Source organism: Clinocottus analis, unplaced genomic scaffold (assembly GCF_023055335.1).
Source record: "Clinocottus analis isolate CAN_PGR_092001 unplaced genomic scaffold, fCliAna1.0.p SCAF_6, whole genome shotgun sequence".
In the NCBI taxonomy this organism is placed as follows: Eukaryota; Metazoa; Chordata; class Actinopteri; order Perciformes; family Cottidae; genus Clinocottus; species Clinocottus analis.
In genome coordinates, this window is record NW_027176218.1 from 10,879,894 (window position 1) to 10,901,681 (window position 21,788).

At 43.3% G+C, this 21,788-nt stretch overlaps 1 protein-coding gene across 1 annotated transcript; it reads right to left on the reverse strand.

Annotated features, from left to right (window-relative positions):
• Positions 1-2,012: 2,012 nt before the first annotated feature.
• On the reverse strand, positions 2,013-20,270 carry vwf (von Willebrand factor). The gene is made up of 52 exons (XM_068602212.1): positions 20,204-20,270; positions 19,924-20,067; positions 19,589-19,691; positions 19,250-19,458; positions 18,860-18,981; positions 17,806-18,025; positions 17,601-17,723; positions 17,404-17,515; positions 17,258-17,304; positions 17,026-17,162; positions 16,799-16,937; positions 16,491-16,591; positions 16,202-16,397; positions 15,910-16,125; positions 15,353-15,599; positions 15,156-15,250; positions 14,674-14,825; positions 14,410-14,513; positions 14,188-14,326; positions 13,930-14,064; positions 13,105-13,251; positions 12,854-12,994; positions 12,240-12,338; positions 11,987-12,143; positions 11,337-11,504; positions 11,051-11,186; positions 10,669-10,963; positions 9,345-10,497; positions 9,157-9,261; positions 8,778-8,921; positions 8,561-8,704; positions 8,265-8,429; positions 8,068-8,102; positions 7,795-7,972; positions 7,342-7,583; positions 7,049-7,238; positions 6,580-6,915; positions 6,254-6,492; positions 5,951-6,053; positions 5,789-5,860; positions 5,365-5,469; positions 5,030-5,235; positions 4,813-4,962; positions 4,613-4,729; positions 4,237-4,417; positions 3,929-3,969; positions 3,716-3,832; positions 3,493-3,591; positions 3,154-3,282; positions 3,005-3,044; positions 2,811-2,908; positions 2,013-2,591 (listed from the first exon to the last, which is right to left on the reverse strand). Exons 1-52 carry the CDS (start codon positions 20,268-20,270, stop codon positions 2,406-2,408), a joined length of 8,526 nt encoding a protein of 2,841 aa, XP_068458313.1. The 3' UTR covers positions 2,013-2,405.
• Positions 20,271-21,788: the final 1,518 nt, after the last annotated feature.

A 21,788-nucleotide genomic window follows, 5' to 3' on the forward strand; every position in this document is an offset into this window, starting at 1 on the left:
AAATGTACCTGCGCCATGTTTTAATTCACATTTTAAAATACACAGTGATGTCAATCTTATCATAACATTTGTCACTTAAGTGATGAGATAGGAAGAAGTCAAAGCTATAGCATTTGACTTAAATCTTATTTTGACCGAATATGTCATTAACCCAGAGTAAAATGTGCGACACAGATTCCATTATTATAACGGGGATTGAAAGAAAAATGGGATTGCTTGCAACAATGGTCCCACAACAGTTTCAAACTACATGTTCAAGCCGCCGGAGAAACCGGGAAAAGCCATGACACATGCAGATATACCAACAGTCAACCACATAAGCACATAGGGCTTCAACCGTTAATCCCCTTACATATGCCCACACATACATACAAAATAATCCCAGTTTACCACGTGTTAGCAAACACAGAGCCCAGGTGGAAATGGAGAATATGTCTCAGAGTTCAACCGGTCAAAAAGATGAATTAAGAATCGACCAGGACACAGTGATGTTTAGATCAGTGGTTCCCCAACTCTTTGGCTTGTAACCTTCATAAAACAAACATGGCTTATGCTGTTAGCCACATGCTCCATGTGTGGTGCATAAATCACTTAGTTTATTAGTCATGATATCTTTTCCCAGATGGCTCAGTATATTCTTGCAGCTTCCAATAATGTTCATATTGCTCCTGCTAATCAATATGCATGCACACTTTGCAGGAACATTAATTGAGCATCTCTAGAATAAGTGACAGACTATGTCCTGCAGATTGTATTTCTTCTTCTTAGTATTTACTCTCCTTATAACACTACATGTTACTACATAACACTACAACCTAGTTTTTTTTAGAACGTTTTGGAAACTAATATATATGTGCATCTTAATGGGATATTTTATGTACTCTATATTAGCAGGAGTTTGGCTCAAAAGAGTCAGATAGTTTGTCATTCAAGTCTTCGAAGATGGCTCCTCTGCAAAAGTTTGCCATGAAGTCCAATATAAAATACACCATATTGTGTTTTAATATATTTTCTGGTTTTGATTGATTTAGATTTTTTTCTCTGTTACCCTTGTTTATTTTAAGGCCACTATATTGTTTTATTTGTATTTCCTTCCTGCCTTTTCGTTCGTGGAGAAGGCACAACTGAACAGGAACGGGCATCCAAGTTTTTGTCTCCGCGCGGGGCTTAAAGGCCTAAAGCTCTGACAGCTCACCAGCGGAGGCAGAGTGTCAGCTGCACACTCACAATAACGTTAACGGGGCAGAGGGCAACAGGGGAGAGGTCTAATAAGTCCTGTCCTGGAAAACAACAGATTACACATTGCTAATTTTAAAAGCTGCTTGCTTTTTTTTGTTGCCTTAATAGAAAACATATTACTCAAAAAATTATGTCGTTCTCTATGTTATGTCATTAATCAAATCAAAGTCCAACAGGCGAGATGAAGTACTAAACCAATAAGTTCAGGGGACGCTTTGTTCATGGAGGAGGCCTTCTCTACACACAAACACTCAATCAAATGAACGCAAAAGTGCCAAAATATGCTGTCGAAGCCAACCGTATGGGTGAGAGTGAAAGAGTGATGAACGTAAACTGCGCACATGCATACGTCACACTTCACATGAAAGAAAAGTGGAAAAGTGAACTCACCAGTGCTCGTAGAGGATCAGGGCTTCGCAATGGAGATAGATAATAAGACGCGTGAAATTCACAGCCTGGCGAGGGGCTGAGATGGTGGACAATCCGCGCGCGTTCCCGGTATCGATGGCTTAACACGCGCGCGCACTGCGCGGCTAATTCCCTGACCGTTTCATACGCGAGGGAAAGAAGCGGCGATGCATATTACCGATGAACAGGTGTGCGTGTGTGTCTGTGTGTGTCTGTGCGTGTGTGTGTGTGCGTGTGTGTGTGTGTAAGCCAGAGAGGAAAGAAAGCTTATAGTGACCAGACTTGAAAGTGAACCTCACTTACCATCTGCAGGCTCAGAAAACCCCAAACAAAATATCAATGCAGAAACAAGCTTACGAGCATTCAGTATTTTATTGATTGATTGATATAGAAAACATTTCTTTATGTTCCGAAAGCATTCAATAATCATTGTAAATGGAGAAAAGCACTTATCAATCCCTATCAGCAATGTAATGTTGCTAAGCATTTTTCAATGTGTTATCACTTTTAAACAAATTGAACGTCAACATTACAAACATGAAACTCGACAAACACATATATGTATTTATTAACATGCATATTAAAAGATGTCTGGTTTGTTTTATTGTTATTTGTGTATTCATTTTGTATATGGGTACATTTTACTTGAAAACGCACATACCTTCTGAATGTATTCTCTCTCTCTCTCTCTCTCTCTCTCTCTCTCTCTCTCTCTCTCTCTCTCTCTCTCTCTCTCTCTCTCTCTCTCTCTCTCTCCTTTAGGTGCAGTCCTTAGACTGACAGTCACATGCAGTGACAGACAGGACAGTCTGTTGGCTACGGGTGCCATTGGCACACAGGACGGGAACACTGAGAGGCTCCGTCTCCACGGCAGCACAGCACACACACTCCTGCTCCACAGCAGCTCTCTCCAGGGAGAACATGGACTTACTGCGACATTTGCCCTGATAGACAGACGGACAGATGGACGGGTAGACAGCACCATAGGGAGAGACAGAGAGGGTGGGATGGAGAGCGACAGTGTTACAGTATTATTTCATTGAACTTTGCCGGCTAATCCTAGGGGGAGATTAATCATCCAGTGTGTGTGTGTGTGTGTGTGTGTGTGTGTGTGTGTGTGTGTGTGTGTGTGTGTGTGTGTGTGCGTGCGTGTAGTCTGTTACCTCACAATAGTGCAATTCTATTTGGTTTGCCGATTGGCAATCATCCACTTTGATGTAGTTAAGCGTTCCTACTGTCCTCCGACACTCTGGCTCCGCACCTTCATACATGCACACACACTTATTAAAATCAGAATATCCCACTTTTTAAAAAAAAAATAGCTTACATATCTTGCAGAGGCCACAGCTCTACTTACACGTCTCACAGCAGGTTGTTCCAATCTGGCTAATTTTCCCCTGAAAAAAAATCGGATAAGCAAAATGTAATACAAATATTTGGCAGATGCAGATCGTTCAAGAGCGGGAAACGCTGGGAGATTGAGGGTAGTTTTTGAAAAAGTCGTACCCCCTGGTCCAGGCAAGTTTGACGGTCGAAGGGAGGGCAGGTGGTTGTTTTGAGTTGAAGGAGAAGATTCCCTTTATCGTTAACACCACACCTATACAGGTTGCAACCGTCTTCGTGAGTGGTGTTCACCTGGAGAGAGAGAGGCACACAGCAGTCATGTATGCTGCTGAAAAGCTGTTGTCTCCTTTTTTAAATGTATATATTTCTGATGTAGACCAACTGTATGGATCCAAGGAACAAGCATAGTACAGTGTAGAAAACATAGTTTATTAGTTATAAAAAGTAGTATATGCAGAGTACAGTACGGTATCGTCTGGAAAAGGTCTGCTCAGAACCTACCTTCAGACTGAAAAGTTCCCCATCTGGCCTTTTCATGAAGCAGGCGGAGGGAACACATCGGTCACAGCAAGCATCTTCCTCCTTCTGCACAGTGTATCCCTGAAAGCATTGTGGAAAGACACCAGAAAGACATTATTGTATATACAACGATAAATATGCCTTGTTGGTTAGTCATGATGATGATGATGATGATGATCAAAAATAATAATTGTATCACGGTTACCATAGGGCAAGTGGGACAGCTCGTTATCTTGCAGGACAGACTGTATTCCCTCAAAGCACCGTCTTTCATATTACACTCGCAGTGTGTGCACATGTCCACCATCAGCCTCTCGCCTGCCTGCACCAACACACACACAGGTGAAGCATTGAAGGAACTATTCAAAATGTTCTAATACGAAAGAAGGTTGTTTTGTTTTTTTCTCCCGTGACTTACTCCTATCACAGTGTTGTTGTGGACACAGACATCCATAGGCTCTGTGGAGAGAAAAGCAAAAATAATTGAAATGTCATTTATCCAACAGGCGGTGTAAGGTCAGCTGAGGACGCAGCTCTGGGATGACACTAATGTGAGAGAGTCATCTGCTGGACAGACCCTGCAACTGCATCTCAGTAGACAGTGAGTTTATGATATCATGCCCGCTAGTTCAAGGACCCTCCTAACTCACAACGCCACCCTGCTGGGCCACAAGGCGTGTCTGTTTATATTTTCCTGTGTGTGGTTTCATGTGAATGTGTGTTTACCGCAGTGGCAGCTGGGGCAGCAATCCTTGGTGTTGCAGTGTAACTCTGTTCCCAGGGGGCAGGATGGAGTGTCCATAACAGAGCAGCTCACATTTGTTGCAGAGATGAACACCTCATCTTTCACTTTCATGCACTTGTGCAACACACATTTATCATGAGGAGACTGCCATACCTCTCCCACCTATTAAAAGAAACTCAAAGATTAGATTAAAATCCAATAAGAGCGATGAGAAAGTGCTCCACTTAAAAAAATACACAGCCAGAAATGTATTGCCTAAGAAGAGGATTGTTATTGTTATAATTTCAACATCACATTAAACTGCATATGGAGAATTGGTTGCCTGTATTATTCATTTCTGTATTTATCTGCACATACGCGTCTGAGGTTTTGCCGAAACAGTGTGTCCCCTCGCATCTCTGCCTTTGACTCCACACAGCTGGTCGGTGTGCACTTCCCACAGCACTCTCCTTCTGAAGGAGTGTAAGTGGAGCCCTGTAATATAGAATAAAAAGGTATGGATTAATGGTTATAGAAGTGCAATACAAATGTGTGTATTTGGTGTCTGTGTGTCTTACCTGACGGCACGTTCGATCACACACAGGTGGCGTACACTGAGCGACGTGCCGTGATGTGTCTTTGTCCTGCAGCTGGGTGCATCTACACTTCTGGCACCCTTCCTCCCATTCACTCCCCACTGGGTAAACCACGCCACCAACTACACACACCTGGAAAGACACAAATATTAAACAGTAAAAGCACATGCCATAAAGCAAACACACACTCCTCACACACCTGGTCTGGCAGGCAGGTGGTTTCTGTGCAGCCGCAGTCATTGGTAGAGGAGGATGTGATGAACCCAGCAGAGCAGGTGCGGGGGGAGTTCTGGCAATTGCACACACATTCAAACATGTCGCAGCACTTTGTGTTTTTCACTGACAGTCGGCGGTGTGCCGCACAAGCGGGGGGAGCTTGAAGAGCACACTGTTCTTTTTTGCAGACTGAGGAGGAAAAGAGATGAAGAGAAACACGTGAACGAGATCACATCGATGTGTGCTCTGTTTCATATGTGGATGTGTGCCAGAGAAAAGCAGGGCTCGAACATCACAGAGACTGTGTTAACGGCGTACCACACTCGTGTATAGGTTGACATTCCCCAGGGTTTTTCAAAACCACAGCCTGTCCGTCCTCACAGCGGGGCACTTCAGGCGGGTCACAAGTGGCCAGATCACACACTGAAAAGGCACAAAGAGAGACAGTCTGTTGCATTTGGGTGAGATATACACTTTATATGTGATCCAACTGACGGATAAATATAGAGCACTTACAATTTGAATGAATAATTTAAGTTATTTTTTTAATTAGCTGTTAAACATTTAGGTGGTTGAAGTTTAATATTTTTTTGCAAGCAATAAATTACAGAGTGTATTTTATTGCGTTGTTGACGTGTGAGCGTTCAGGACCAACCTTCCAATATCTCTTGTAGGTCTTTTACTGTAATTGTGAACTGAAAATAGAAGCGTAATAATGGCACATGGTGGGTTCTTTACATACCACACTCGTACTCTGGGCAGCATTTAGACTCTCTCTTCTCTCTCAGGATCTCACAGAGTCCACATGTTGGAGCTGCATACACGTAAATAGGATTAATTATTAAAGTGTTGTATCCAAACACATATATGTTTCCCGGATGAGCATAAACAGCAGTAAACTTGCCTTTGACATCATTGCAGGGTCGGGCGGTGCAGTTGATGCGTTGTTGGTCCAAACACATGCAAATCAAACATGGGTTCTCATCCGGTACCCAACTCTGCATGTACTGTACGAAAACATCAAATCATGTATAGAGGGCTTAAGAATAAACACAAGAGGGCGCTCACAGCACACTCTACTGGTGAACACCTCAATGGTGGCCCCAAACAGGTGTATCAGTATGCATTTCTGTAAGTAAGAAGTTGATTTAGATTTGGCCTCCTTCCCTCACACATTCAGTCACATTTGTCTCCTCATGCGTCTCACCGTATACGTGCGTCCATGATTGCCGACACACTGCCTGCATGCTTCTGGTGGTACACACTGTCCGTGATGCAACACTGTCTCGCCCGTACAGAAACAGCCCTCAGTAGGTGTGTCCATACAGGATGACTCGTTACCCCTGGCAACCGACCAGTCGCCTGGCAACGCCTGTATGCTACCACAGTCCTCCACACACCCTGTCCGACATGCATCATACAGCTTGGAGCCGGGGCATTGCAATGCTGGAACACACAGATCAGGCTAAAGTTTAGGTTCAAACTGAAGTTTAGCTGAATTAAAGCATATACAAATATCAAAAACTAACTTACGGCAGAGGTGGGGCCTCCTCCAGTCCACACACACGCCACTCTGCCTACAGAGGCGAGCGTAGGCAGAAATCAGCTCGCACACATCTGACTCCTCGCATACCTGCTCCTCACACTTTGCAAGTAACACCTGGACGGGAATATGCGAATGGCACGGCTCAAACACCTCAGAACGTAGCGCCTGACATCCCATCGCTGCTCTGGACACACACACCGCCCTTCGCTTTGGCAGACACACACCACCACCTACAGCGGTGGTCCAGTCTGAGATGAAGCCTGGCTGGTCAGCGGTCGAGCTGCCATTACGCAAAGATAGGACGTTCAACTCCCCACAGGCACCTGGAAAGGTTTTACGAAGAGGGAGAACTGTGGTTTGAGGAAGGAGTTACAGTTGTACAACAAGCAAACACATAAATAAAAACAAGGCTGACTTATTTTACACTTGAATACATATGTTTTTATTTTTGGTTACCGCACAGTCCAGCGGTGTCTCCTTTGGTGGCGGAGCTGAGCAGTGTGATGGTAAACTCATTGCTCTGGGGAGTGAAAGTCAGGACGTAGCCGTGGTCCGACTTGAGCTGCAGCATCACTCCTCCGTAACGCACCAGTTCAAGGCCAGCAAACCGCCACGGCAGAGAAAGTTCCTCCCGATCAATCACTGCCTGCTCAAACAAACACATAGCCATTGAATACATATTTATTGACCCACGTATAATAATCACTTTCAGTATGAAGCTGTCCAGACCAGCAACACACACAGCTCACCGTCATATCATCCTTCAGCAGCAGTTTATGCCGTCCATGGATCACCTCCATGGCTTTCATGCAGACCTGGTTGTAATTCGCTGGGTCCTGACAAGGCCCAGTGTGGACTTTGACCTCTGACCCTTCATTGATGCCTCTGCTGACAGTGAGAAGTGTATAGGAGCACAAACCCTCCCCATCCAGCCTAAGTGCCAAGCCGTCAAACCTCACCACGTGATTGGTGGAGCTGCCTATACAAATGCCTGTCAACACACACCAGGGAGGAGGAAGAGTGAGTGGGTGATCGTAAAGGGAGCCACGTGATCCGTTAACAGTCAGTATAAATAGCCTGGAATGCGAGTCTCGGCAGTCATTGTTCACAGCCCACATGGGAAATGATGTGCACTTTAAATAGACAGGTTAAATGTGATGCTAGAAACTTCAGAAGCTATTTGATCCTTTAGATGTACGTACAAGGGCATTCCCAGTGGCAAACACAGGTCTCCTGGACTCTGACAGGTGGCATGTTGTTTCTGCAGGCCGGCGGCTCCAGTATGTCACAGCTGACTTTGTGATTTTGTACTGTCACTACTCCACAGGGGTGGCACAGGAAAGAGTGGCAGCCATCCTCCTGCAGCCATGAATCACCAGGCTGAATCACAAGAACGGACAATTGATTACATGTAATGCTGTAAAAGGTTGCTGCACTGCTCTAATTTCTATTCAACCTCGACAAACATCACTCACCTTTCTCTCATTTCCATTATCATCAACACACCGCCCTGGTGGACCAGGTGAGAACCAAAGTTATGATCAATTATCACTTACATTATAATGTATTATTATTTAAACTATACAAAAGAAGATTTTTATTTCTCAGCATTAATTATTTTTACTTGAAAAAAAAAATAACTGTATGTGTGTGTGTTTGTGTGTGTAAGCACCTCTGTAGATTCTCTCTGTCCAACTGTTGTCCAGAGTCAGCAACATCAGTAATTGATCCATGCTGTTCAAGTGCAGAGCGTTGTCTTGGTTGCCACGTTGACCGAGTATGCCAATCTCACCCCTGTCATAGTCTGGCCCCACCCCGATGGGGAACACTGACACATCTGAGGGAAGAGCTTCTTATGTCAGTGAAACTACACCAAATCTGTGACAACAGAACTGTGATGATGGAAACATATCAACTGAATTTTGAACTGAGGTATCACATGTTAATTGTCGATGTTGACTTAATCACCTGCTGCTAGTGCCTCATTAGCTGCTTCTTTGACATCATCAGCTGATTTGTCAGTCACCAGCATCACCACAGCCTTGGCTACACCGACTCTTCCACCATTGACTGGCGAGATGGCCGTCTGCACAGCGAATCGCAGTGCAGAGCCTGCAGAAAGACAAGAGCAGTGAGCTTGTGTGTCCTTAATTTGCGTGCACACATCCGTTGACGTATCTAGTACCTAGCGCTGGGGCACCGGCGGTCCTGCTTGGTAAGCTCCCCACCAGGTTCTTCAGCTGGGTTTTGCTCTGTTCATCTTTCCAGGTGAGCTCTGCTGTGTTGGTGTCTCCATACTGAACTACACTCACCTGAGTGCCATTCATCCCTGCACACATAAACAACTTAAATTAATGAAGCATATGTTACACACTTGAAACAATATGTTAGCCCCTATCGACATGTATCCTCTACTCTGTGCCTTGGTGACCCACTATCTAAAATTTCTAAATAATTGACCAAAAAATCTCCAATCCAAAAAAATTATCCACGTTGTCGTAAAATGCAGTTCACATTACATAAAACAAATGTAGCTGGGTGTTTACGGGAGGGGTCAAACTTACCTATGTCAGCATTTTTGATGAAAGTTTTCACAAATGTCTTCATATCCTCAAACTGCCCTCCGGCCTTCAACAGGAACAACACATCCAGAGGTGTCTTACACGTCACTGTGCAAAGATATAATCACACATTAGTACAGGCTTAGGACTCTGTGTAAACCAAGTGATTGAAATGAGTGTGTCGCCTGTACCGGAGGGTGGCAGGCTGGAGAGGGTTGGGACGAATAGGGGTGCCAGCGTAGGAAAGCGGGGCCTGACTGTGGTGCGTGTGATTTTGACTACATTGTCTACAAGGGTCAGCAGACCGTCGTAGTCATTAACAAGCATCGGTGGTCCAGGTGAGCTAAATGGTGTTAAGTCAATCTCACGGATTTTTGGTCCAACACCAATGGGGTACACTTGTGTGTGGGTGCTCGGAAATGGTGGGCGTGTCACTGTGTCAGTAGGCGGATTTTCTGTCACAAGGAAGACCAGCTGGGGAGGGGTTGGGCCACGTGTAGCCATTTCTTTAACAGTCGTAGTGAAAGCTGCTCCTGTGTTTGTTTTACTTCCACCCCTCCAACGGATTTCGCTCAGTCGCTGCTGAAGCAGGTTCCTCCGCTGCCACAACTCCCACTGACGAATCTCCACAGTGACAGTTACCGAGAACTGGATCACAGTGATTCGAATGAACTCCTCCTTCTCCATCAGCTGTGAGATAACTTCCTTCAAGAAGATAAGAGACTTATTAAAGTTTACCTCACCAACTGCATTGGAACCTTCCAGGATGAACACTATTTCTGACCAGGTAGAAGAAGTTGATGTGGGGATGTGAGATAGATCAGAGGGGGAGGTGGACGTAGGAGTGTTGGGAAGGTATTGGGTGGGGTTGGGCTCCAAGCGAGGAGCCGGGGTTGTGGTGGTCGTGCCTTGCCAAGCTTTAGCCGGAGTGGACTTTGGCATTGGAGGATTCGCCACCTCAGGCTCCATCCCCAAGGTGCAGAGGTAATCTGTCAGCTCCAAGAGACGTTCAGGCAGCTCACCTGTGCTGCTAAGCATATAGGCCCTGTTTTCTGGGTTGAGCTTGGTGATGGTATTAATCTGCCCCATGTTAACCCCGGGACCCAGTGCCACTGTCAGGGTGGTGAAGGTGATGGCTTTCCTGCGGAGCTTCTTGATGATGGCATCGAGGGGGCGAGGGTTGGCACTAGCGGTTAAGATGATGGCAACACGGCCAGCATGGTCACGCTTGTTCTTGTCGTAAATGTTGATCAGCAGGTACTTGATAGCCTCATCCAAGAAGGCTGCATTTGCTCCTGTGTAATGTAGTTCACGCACAGTCTTCTTAAACAGCCACTTCTGAACCTACAGACATAAATGAAAGAGAAAAACAGGGAGATCAAGCAATCAAGTGAAGACCTTTACAATTACTTTTAGTTTCTGTGAATTCTAATGACCAATTAAGTATTATTCCTCATAATTCTCAATGTATGGTTTTGTGCAAGTGTCACTCATGTACAACCTATGTTAATCTACCTGCAGGTCGTATGTTTTGACTCCAGAGTGGTAAAGCAGCACTGTGGCTCGAGTGTGAGCTGAGCCCATGCGGAATCGTTCCACCACTCCCAGTATAAACTCTTTGGTTGCCTGAAATTCATCTTCACTCAGGGCTACTGAACCATCTAGTAGGAATGCCAGATCCATAGCGCGGTCACACGTGCCCTCGGGCATCAAGGTGGTGAAGGTGTCATAGGCAGGCGTTGGTGTGGGAGTGTTGAACATGGCGGTGGAGGCACAAACTTCGCAGCTCAGTGTGTTGTTCTCACAGTGACTTCCAAAAAGAAAAATAATGTGCAAAGCATTACTGACCAGTCCAAAGTATGCAGACTTGTTATTGAGTGTTCTAATGCAGTATTACCATATCTTGCATTGCTCCGGGTTATCGTGGTTCAGGATGACCTTGTTGCCGTAGGGAATTCTCTGACCCTCATGGATACACACCTGACACTGAGCGGGATCTACACAACGCATGGCCACCTCATCCAGTAGTTGGCCTATGAAAAAGAAAAGACTGAAGTTAAACTAGCCTACACTATTCGCATATTCTCCATACATACACACACACAGATATGAATATATATATATATATATATATATATATATATATATATATATATATATATATATATTTTTTTTTTTGGCACCTGGCTGGCAGTAGGCATGGCAACCTTCCACACAAGTGAGTGAACAATGGAGGGCATCTGGGTGCTGGCAGGTTGCCGGACAGGCAGGGCCACAAGCGTTATATCTCCACTGGCATAACTCCTCTCCTCCACCTGGGCTCCTCGGGTTCAGTCCTTCACAGCTCATAGCTAAGGAAACACAAGTTAAATGATAGACTATTGAATTAAACATGCGACAAAATCTAAATTGTGCCCTGCATAATACAGTATTCAGAATTGCTGAAAAAATAAGTATGTTTTCTCAACTATACCATAGAGTGGATTTGTACAACATCACTTCTGATATCAGAGTATAGATATAGTTTAGTGTGAAAAAAGTGTTAACTCTTGTTGGTGACACAAACGGTGTTATGGGGGAGAACGATCGCAGTAAAGGTTTTAGAAAAGGAGAAGAGCTACAAGAGCGACTTGTTTCAGAATTATTTAGTTATTATTATCTTATTTTACTTTTTTTAAGCCACTAAATTTTGATGGCTTAAAATACATTGATAACTTGGTCAAGCAGCCATTATTTATTTTCCTGACAACTCATATTTCTGCCAGAAAATTACATGAGATAAATGTAAAATTCTCAATGTGGAAGGGGAAACATCGAAATTCTTCACACTCACGGCAGAGCTCATTGGATCTCCAGCTGATGGATACACCCCTCTCTGAACAGACCTGAGCGTAGGCCGCCACAACATCACAGAAACATCCACAGTCGCCCACTGATGAACAAGAGCATGCCGCCTCCACACACATCTCTACATATGGCTCTGCATCCACCTGGAGACACACGGGAGCATGTTAAGAGAGGACCAAATGAACCTAATAATGCATGTGTCATTGAGGGATATTTAGTATGTCTGCAATTACACTCACCTGGCTGTTGCATTCTCTAAAGAGAGGACCAGTGATCACACGACACGACTGCTCCACTGTTACCAGCTTGACAATGTTGTCGCTGCAAGGGGTGGGTATCTACAGTACACACACAATAATATACACAGATATAGTGTGACACTACCTACATCTTTTTCTATGCTAGAAATGCAATAGTTAGTAATAAAACTATTGTTTTTGTATATTTTGGAAATACAAATAAAAAACAATTTTTCAGAACAAAATGTACATTTTAAGGTTAATTTCAAACCTTCCAAGCAGCCATTCAAATTTAGTCAGTATGCAACGAGACCCATCTTTCACAGGCTTGCCTAAGGTAGGTAATCCATCGTTGCAAATATGTAGACTGCTTTATTTTCTGTCAAATGTATCATCTTGCCAATTGACAGTTCATCTGCTATTCTTATAATACGCCCACAAAGAACAAGAGTCTATATATATTCCTAAACGCTCTAGATCTGGACCATGTATGGAACATTATTGTATATAGCCACAAAGCTGAATATAACTTATCCTGAAACCAAAGCAAGAGAGGAAATGGGCCACCTTGTAATTTGTGTGAGCTGACCCTTTAATCTCAGACCAGACTTTACCTTTGTTACATCTGCACAGCTGGGAATAACCTTCCAAGAGTTCCCAAAGTGGGAGGAGTCCACCTCGAGCTGGTTGTTACTGCTCACCAAGTCGTTGTTGACGTTCCCATCAAAGTTACCACACAAACCGCACACCCGGCCCTAAACACAATAAAATGTATGCCACAAAAAGAATAAGTTCTAAATAAAATAATTTTAATGAAACAAAAAAGGTCCAATCGGTCAAAAGTGGTGTTATAATACACAGGTACCCTGTATGTGGCTGAGATGTGAACCAGGAGGCGAGTTCCTTTATCCCAGCTGAGGGAAATGTGTTTCCCCAACAGCACGGTGTAAAACTGACCAGATTTCACAATCTCCACCTGTGAACTCTGTAAAACCGGCCTCTTCATCTTCACCTACGAGAAGGAAAAAAAGACAACCATGGATGCATACTGTATACTCACAGGTCAAGTCTGAAAAGCAGAATATGAGGTATATGAATGTGTCAGACATCTGACTCCTGACCTTTGACTGTATCTGATCAAGTTTGCTGCTTTTCAAATTGCAAATATTTTATGATTTGTATCCAAATGTTATGCAAACGATACCATATTGTTTGTTCTTGCATTACAGTAATAAACAATATTCAATGTAAACACTTCACTTTTTGTATTGAATATGCAAATTGCTCACTCAAGGGTAAAAAAATGCTGTTTTATGAAACTCCAGAGCTATAAAACAGGGAGGTTCTCTAGTCTCACTGATGAGAAAATACTTGCTGTGTTATTTATTTGAGAATGAAATGTTTACTACATAGGGACTTAAGGGCTACAGTCTTATTTTCCTTTTGGTTGTATAATAATAAAGAGTTGCGCTTTAGAAAGATAACTTTATATTGTTTGCAATGTAGTGTCACATGTAAGAAGTTATGTTCATGTCTGAAAACTTTTACCGGGGCAACGTTTTTATGTGCTATTTTTGGACACACTGAATCACATAACTAACTACGTGTGTGTGTGTGTGTGTGTGTGTGTGTGTGTGTGTGTGTGTGTGTGTGTGTGTGTGTGTGTGTGTGTGTGTGTGTGTGTGTGTACCTCTCCATGTTGCATTACAATCAACCCTCCCTGGAAGTAGACTGTGATAGCTTTTGCACAGTTATGTCCCGCAATTCCACAGGCCTCATTCTCCACCAGCACTCTGAATGAACCCTCTTCTCCATTACACATATCCTAAAATCATAGGGGAATGATAGAGAAATCAGATGAAATCAATGCATGTTGCATGTTTCTGTTTGACACCAGTGTGCTGTGCGAGCCACCCTGGAGATCTTTTTGTAACTCTCTGTCTCTTACCTGGACCAGGACATATTGACAGAGGCCAGGAAACGAGTATTTGAGGCCATCGAAAGTGATGTAATGCCCCTCCCCCACGGCGCGGCACACACCATCGCACAGTTTCTTTGTGCAGAGCCACTTCCTGTTCTCACACACACTGTAAACGAGAAAGCCTGATTAGCAAACATACACAGTGCCGGTATTCCCCGCCATAAACATGTATGCAAACAATCATTTTACCAGGTGTTGCAGTCCACAGAGATGGTCTGTCCTGATGTATATGGCCTGTTGTTATGGTAACAGGGACAGTGTTCGGGTGCAATGCAGTCTCCGCGGCGACGTACCTGAAATCAATCCGCTTATCAATCAGCATGTTCTATTTTAGATGTTGGGGCTTTATCTACAGCGCAAACACACACACACACACAATACACAGACACACACACACACACACACACACACACACACACACACACACACACACACAAAGATAAAACCCCCTACAGTGCCAGGTGGACAGAGGCAGCCAGGGATGCAGGCAAGGCTAACACAGGGCAGATCCAGATTCTGGCAGTTTCTGGCACACTCGAGCCCTTTTTCTCCTCCTTTACACTGTGTATGGACGAGAGGAGGTGGGCACTTTGCTGAGCGGCGGTCTGCGTACACAAAAACAAACACACCCATCTGTACTTAGCTTTCATAAAGTTGCTGATCAGTCTCTAAAATACAAAATGAACCCAGAAAATAAAGTAAAGCTGTTTAACTTGAATTGCTGATTAAAACTGCTTGATCTTTAACTCTTCTAGGGTGACCAGACCGGCAACCTACTCGACTGACTGACACAGTTGATATTTTCAATGCATATAAGGGCATCAAAGTCTCATGCACAAATGAGCAAATGAAAGCTACCATACAGATAATGGATTACACAAACCAAAAACCACTCAGACATTTAATAGAGCGCCTGTAAAATATAAAATGTGTACCTCTGGATGGTGCCAGGTCATCGTCGTAGAAGAGGTCAGACAGTAAAGTACTCATCTCAGGCGAGCTACAGCGCATGGAGCCATTTTCACAGTAGCTACACCCACAAGCAAACAAAAGAAACACACAAAAAGTGAAAGTGTATCATTGAAACGCAATATAAATTAGTGTCTGAATACACACATGCACGGTCACTTACCAGATGCTGTTGTGATCCGCATAGACATCATTAGGCTGGTAAAGCTGTCCATCATGCAGGCAGGTGCAGAGGTCAGCTGTTACACACTCTCCAGAGTCACTCAGATACTTTCCAGCAGGACAAAAACAGCCCTCCTCACACACTCTCTGCTCCTGACATCCTGCCTCAGCGCCAGACAGAGCACGGCACGTCCGGTCGCACACACTCCCACAGGCCTCATACACTTGGCCTCCAGTGCACCCAAGTTCTGTCAAAAATAAATTAGTGTTAGAGATCTAGTCTTATCCTTTTTTTATCTGTAAGAAATAGTGTACCCACCTTTTCTGTCCCTGAAATTATAATGGATCTTTGTAGTTTGTTAGGACTGTTGTTGTACTCTTGATATGTGGTGCTGATATCAAAGTTATGGCTAAGCAAGATTATTACTCACAGGCACTTACTCAACAATGTGGTTTTCTGTCTAAAAATGGAATGAAATGTTTATATGTTAACAAGTATATGTTGACCAGTAGATATGTGCATATGAATTATTAGCAGTAAGTTGATCAAAGAGTTACCACAGAGAGAGGGAGACCTCCAGTTGAGCAGCACTCCCCTCGCGGTGCAGGCGGCTGCGTAAGCAGACAGAGCGCTGCAGAGGCACTCCTCACCATCCACACACGCGCACACGTCATAACGGCAAAACCGCTGGAACGGACTCGGGTTCACCAGATAATGGCACGCACTGAACACGTCTGACATCATCACCGAACAGGCTTCTTCTGCAAAACGCACTGAAAGGGGCAGAAGGTAGTGTGTATATATATTATTGTATTTATTTGATGGGTACATCTATGTGGGTGAGTATACCTCTTTTGGGGTTCATGGCACACGGATCGCTCTCATGTTTGTGTGTTGATTCACAGTCTCCGTTGATCCTCCATGATTGGCTGAACGCCTGAGGACCCGTCTCAACCAGACCAGAGCCAGACAAGAAGTCGTCACCTTGGTTACCATTAAAGTTACCACAGAGGCCGCAGGTCTGCCCTGCCCACTGGGGTCCCAGCTGGAGATATGAAAACATTTTAGTAAAGTTGTTTGCTTATCTTTTAACATAAGTACCAATCTCCCCCCATATCTATATCCATTAGAATTGTACCTTTAAAAGCACACGGCCTCGCCCATCCCAGTCCAGACGAAAACCATCTCCAAACTTTACATACACAGAAGACTGCACAGATCTCTGGATATGCAGACGTCCTGTACATTTGTACAACCAATCAAGATGCCATTAGTTTAGACAATTAAAATAATTATTACAATATTATATTACAATATTACAATATTTTCAGTACTTTTCTTATATACTTCAAGCTCTATTATACATATAACCCAATATATAGTACAATATGCTTAGAGGGATTATAAAGTGTTGATCTTATCCACTAATCTGCCAAAGTGGCATACCATGATGCATCGGGGTCTGGATGTCCATGCTGTTGACAGAGACAACTCCTCCATGCTTCAGCTTCACTGTCATGTCCTCCAGAGAGGAGAGGCTGAGCGTCACTGAGCGTGTGCACACAGCATCCTGATCATCTCCACACTGAAAAACAATATGCAGCAGTATGCAATATGACTGAGCAGGAAAGGGACAAAAGGCAGGAAAAGGGACAAAAAATAAGACACATTACCTGTACGTTCTCAATAATGACAGAAAACCCATTATCTGTGCAGTCTCTTGCCAGCAGATACTGACAGTGACCAAGGAAAGTGAAGAACTTGTTGTCGAAGGTCTTGAAGTGAGACTGGCCAACCACCAAGCACTCGCCTACAAACAGAAAACAAAGGCATACCACGAGAAATTAGCATCCAGGGAGTAAAATGTGTAAGTCAGTGCATTGACTACTACTGTTCATCTCTCACCAGGGCAGCCTTCATTGGTGCATTCCCAGGATCCCTGACGACAAACACTGCATCAAAGAGACAATTTATTGAAGAAACATTGTATTTTTCTTCTAGAAGTATGTCTGTGTATGTCTACATGTTTCTGCATGCACATAGCTCCTCACCAGGTGTTGCAGTCCTGAGAGATGGTTGATCCTGGAGGGAAATGTCGTCCCATGTGCACACAGGAACACTGAGATACCTCCACACAGCGGTTACCATCCAACACCTTACCCACTGAGAAACAAACACGACCATGTTGCAAATACGGGTATCACAGCCACAGACAGAGAAAGAGGGTGATTTTGTGAGCGGAGGTTACCGGGACATGTGCAGCCATCCACACACTCTTCCTTGCAGACCTCCTGGATGTTGAGACTGTGGCAGGTTGTAGAGCAGGACTTGGTGCATTCACTGTACTGCATCCCAATTGGACACTTGGGAACTGAACACACAAACACACACATTCAGATTATGATTGAGTCTTCATAGTTCGCAACTACCTTCTCAGTAACTGACAAACGTACAGCACTGGCTCTCCTCCATCCAGCCACGAAGGAGGGTCCCGTGGGCGTGGCACGTGCGGGCATACTCCAACAGGATTGGACAGTAACAGTCCTCTCCCTCCCTCTGGTCACAGTGGCACGCCTCCTCCTGACACAGCGACAGGAACGCCTCGGGAGAGACCAAGTGGGCACAGTGCAGAAACACACTAGACGTCTGCAACACACTGCAGCTCGACAGAATCTACACAAACACACACACGTACAAAATTAGGTTAGAGTCGTTTCAAACAAGTAGATATAGTAGTTGTGTATATAAAAGTGATGTTCATTTTTGTTTTCTTCTAGCTGTTGGAGGTTTTTGTATAACAATTCGACTTGTTTGTGACGAGAAGATTATTATTCTTGTCTTGTCATGCATGAGCTGTCTTGTCAGCTCATGCATAGGGTAAAGATATGGCATGTGATGAGTAGCTTATAAGACCATAAATTAAGGTAAAAAATAGAGTGAGTTGAAATTGTCAAAGAAAATGCTCTGATGTATAAATTTAAATATTTTAATATTGATATCTTAAAGAGTGTTCCTCCAAGAAAAAAGAGGAGAAAAAAGGAGACGCCAATGACATTCAATGTTTTCACAGTAACATGTAGCCTTTACCGGTTTCATCACACGTGGGTGCTTCCTGATGTACAAAAAGTTCTTGCTAAAATTGGCAGATTGTTTAAATGAGACCACTTACGACTACAGCAAACATGTTACAGAACTGCTCTCACAGCTGTCAGAGCAGCTCGCTAATCAGCTGTTCCTTTCTCATGGAACTCAAGTGAAAGTCCATTTGCATAAAAAAATACTGTGTTATGATACAAATAAAGTTTCAAATACTAAATCCCTATTGTAGAACACAATACTTGCATAGTCACAATTATAAAATTAAATATAACAAAAAAAGTTTGAAGAAGGAGGCCTTCATTGTTTTATTATTTTTTAGATTGTTTTCAGACATATAGAATGCAATCACATCGTTACATGTGTATGCACGTGTATGTACATACTTGTGTGCGTGATTTGTTCTCTCACCTCTGAACTCTTTCTTGAGCTGTTACAGGACTTGCTGGGATTTGAGACACGTCGACATGACTGATCCGCCCCTTTCACTTCCCAGGAATTTGCAAAATCATAACTGTTCTCTGTCAGGAATCCTACAAAAACACACACAAACATACACATACGCACACACATAAACAAGTTGATAGATTTATCCTTAATCTCATCCTACCACGACTGTTCCTCCTGCTTTCCTTTACCTTGTTATCTTTTCCTGTACTGAGCTGAGTCTCTTCCTGTTGCTGAGTTCTGTCGACTCAATTTATTTCCTTGATTCCAGTAATAATGAACTCTCCTCACGTATACTTCATACGCACACAGTTACAAACTTTTGTCTTTGCCCACTGGCCTGCATTATCTTACCCTCTTGAGCGGTATATTCATCAGCTGGTACAGAGTTGAAGTTGCCACAGAGGCCACAGGTGCGGTTGGCATGGTGTTTAGTCATTGTCAAGGCGATGTTGGCTGCGTTATCGATAGTAACAGTGAAGCCAAACTCCTCGCTCCAGAGCTTATAAAAGCCGAGCTCTGAGCCAACGAAAACAGCATGAGATGCAAAGGGCACAGATAGTCTGCAAAAAAAAGGAGACACGCATCAAGCTTCCCAATAATACAATGATGGGATGATTTTCTTTCTGCAATAATTCAATACAATAACCGGCAATTTCTGATTTTTGCATGACAACTTAAATGTTCTATTACATTTTTTCTCCCTGTGAGAGCCGTCCATTTATAGACAGGTGCAGCTCAAAGGCATCTCCCAGAAACAGGGTGACTCCAGTTCTTTTGCCATTGACAAAATCACCTGCAGATTTAACACACATGTATATTGTTATTGTCAAGTTTATGATTTTCATAAAATGTAAAAGAGAGGATGAATGAGAAATTTCAAAAGTATGTTTTGGGACACACATCCCATTGTAAATCAAACCAATAGCATAGGCTCTGCACAAGACAAGGAGCTGAACTGGATGAGCAGATGCCATTCGTGGTCAATTCTGTTTGTTTCTTTATTGAGCCGTCTGAATGTGACTCACCCAGCAGTGTGAAGGAGCGATGGCTGCAGTCTCCAGCCAGCAGGTAGCTGCAGTCTCCGGGAAACTCATATAAAACCCCATCGAAAGTGTGAACGTGTTGTCGTCCAAACAGACTGCATCTCCCTGTCATACCTGCCACACAAGCTGCACACACGCAAAACACACTAACATGGAGCTGAATGTAGAAATAGGACATTCAAAATGTCACATATTAATAGTCTAGAAGACTTTTCAGTGGAAAGACCAAAACAAACTTGGACATCGTCTGATATCCGCTTACCTGTCAGATGCAGAAGAACCAGAATTTCTCGCAAATACCTCCCCACACACACCTGAAACAAAAACATATGCTCATCATTATCATTACCACCACCTGTACCAGCATCATCATTATCATCATTTAACTAAATATCCCATTATTCTGTGTGCTATGCATGGCCTGTTTCAAAATTTTAATAAATACAATTTATTCAGTTCTCCAGTTAGTTATACCTCCATGGCTCCAGTTAATCCACACAGTTGCAAAGGAAAACACAACACAATCCCAAATCAGAGAATCCAAGTGTGCAGTTTAAGGCACATTCAAGGCATACTGATGCAGTGTGATGGTCTGAGTCAAATGGACGAAATGCAGAAGTTGGTCAGAAGCTCAACCACCCTGGGACTTCTTTTGTAGCAAAGAACGTACCCCGCCCAGCTGCCATTGTCTTTCATTAAGACCCATCCCCTTAGCCAGGTTGAGTCAAACAAGGCCCAACTATCACTTTGTCCAAAGCTCAGTGCCTGCAGATTGACACCATCAAACACACACTCAGCAGGACAATACCAGGATATGCCCACTGATCGCCTGGCTGAGTGATTAGTCCACATACGCATCTGTATCGGCGCCAACCCAAACAGTTCTGTGGAAAACACGCTCACTGGAGATATCGCACGCAATAATACTGATGTGGTGGTGCACAAACACATGACTAAGCTTCAACAAAATAACATGTAAATTCACACACCCACTGGGAATGTATACAGATCAACACTCTCAAGTGAAAACTTCACCTACCATCTGGCCAAAAGACAAAGTATTGTATATAATTCTGGCACCACTTTTTAACATCTGAGGTGTTTTTTATCAGACATCTCCTCATGTTGCTGTTGGGTGGAGCTGTGTTGCAAATTACAGGACTCGATATATTAATATCTATAGTCGTAAGCTGTCAGGTGACAACGAAATTAACAAGTGAGCCAGCACAGCCTGTAACTGTGCACTTAGTCCTGAGGAGCTAATCAGGCTCAAGTGAAAACACCTGTGTTGACGGGCCTTTGTTATGTGCTTTATGAAAAGCACATGCTGTTCCTAATAACATTAACAATGGCTTTGTTTTATCAGAGTCCTAATAAGCCATTACAGTTTGACAGAGAGTCAGCGTGCGCAATACCAGGACCCAATCAGCTGCATTCATTTTCCTACTGTGACATCACAATATCTTCCATGATCTTTGAGTCAACAATATGATCAAATTGTTGACTCAATGTTTTTTAATGTGCTTTACTGTTAATTGTTGAACCTCTTAATTGTTGCTGTTTTGGACCAGGTCATTCATGAAAGAGATCTTAGTGTTGGTAATCAATCAATGGTTATGATCCAATAATATATTATAATGGATCAGCAGGAAAAATAAATCAGTCTTTATTATATATATATATATATATATATATATATATATATATATATATATATATATATATATATATATATATATATATATATATATAGTAAAGTTGTCTACCCTATTGTTAAGCATTAATAAAGCCATTAGTTGCCATTGATACAGTTTTATGCATTATAGATAGTGCCACATTCCTTTGAA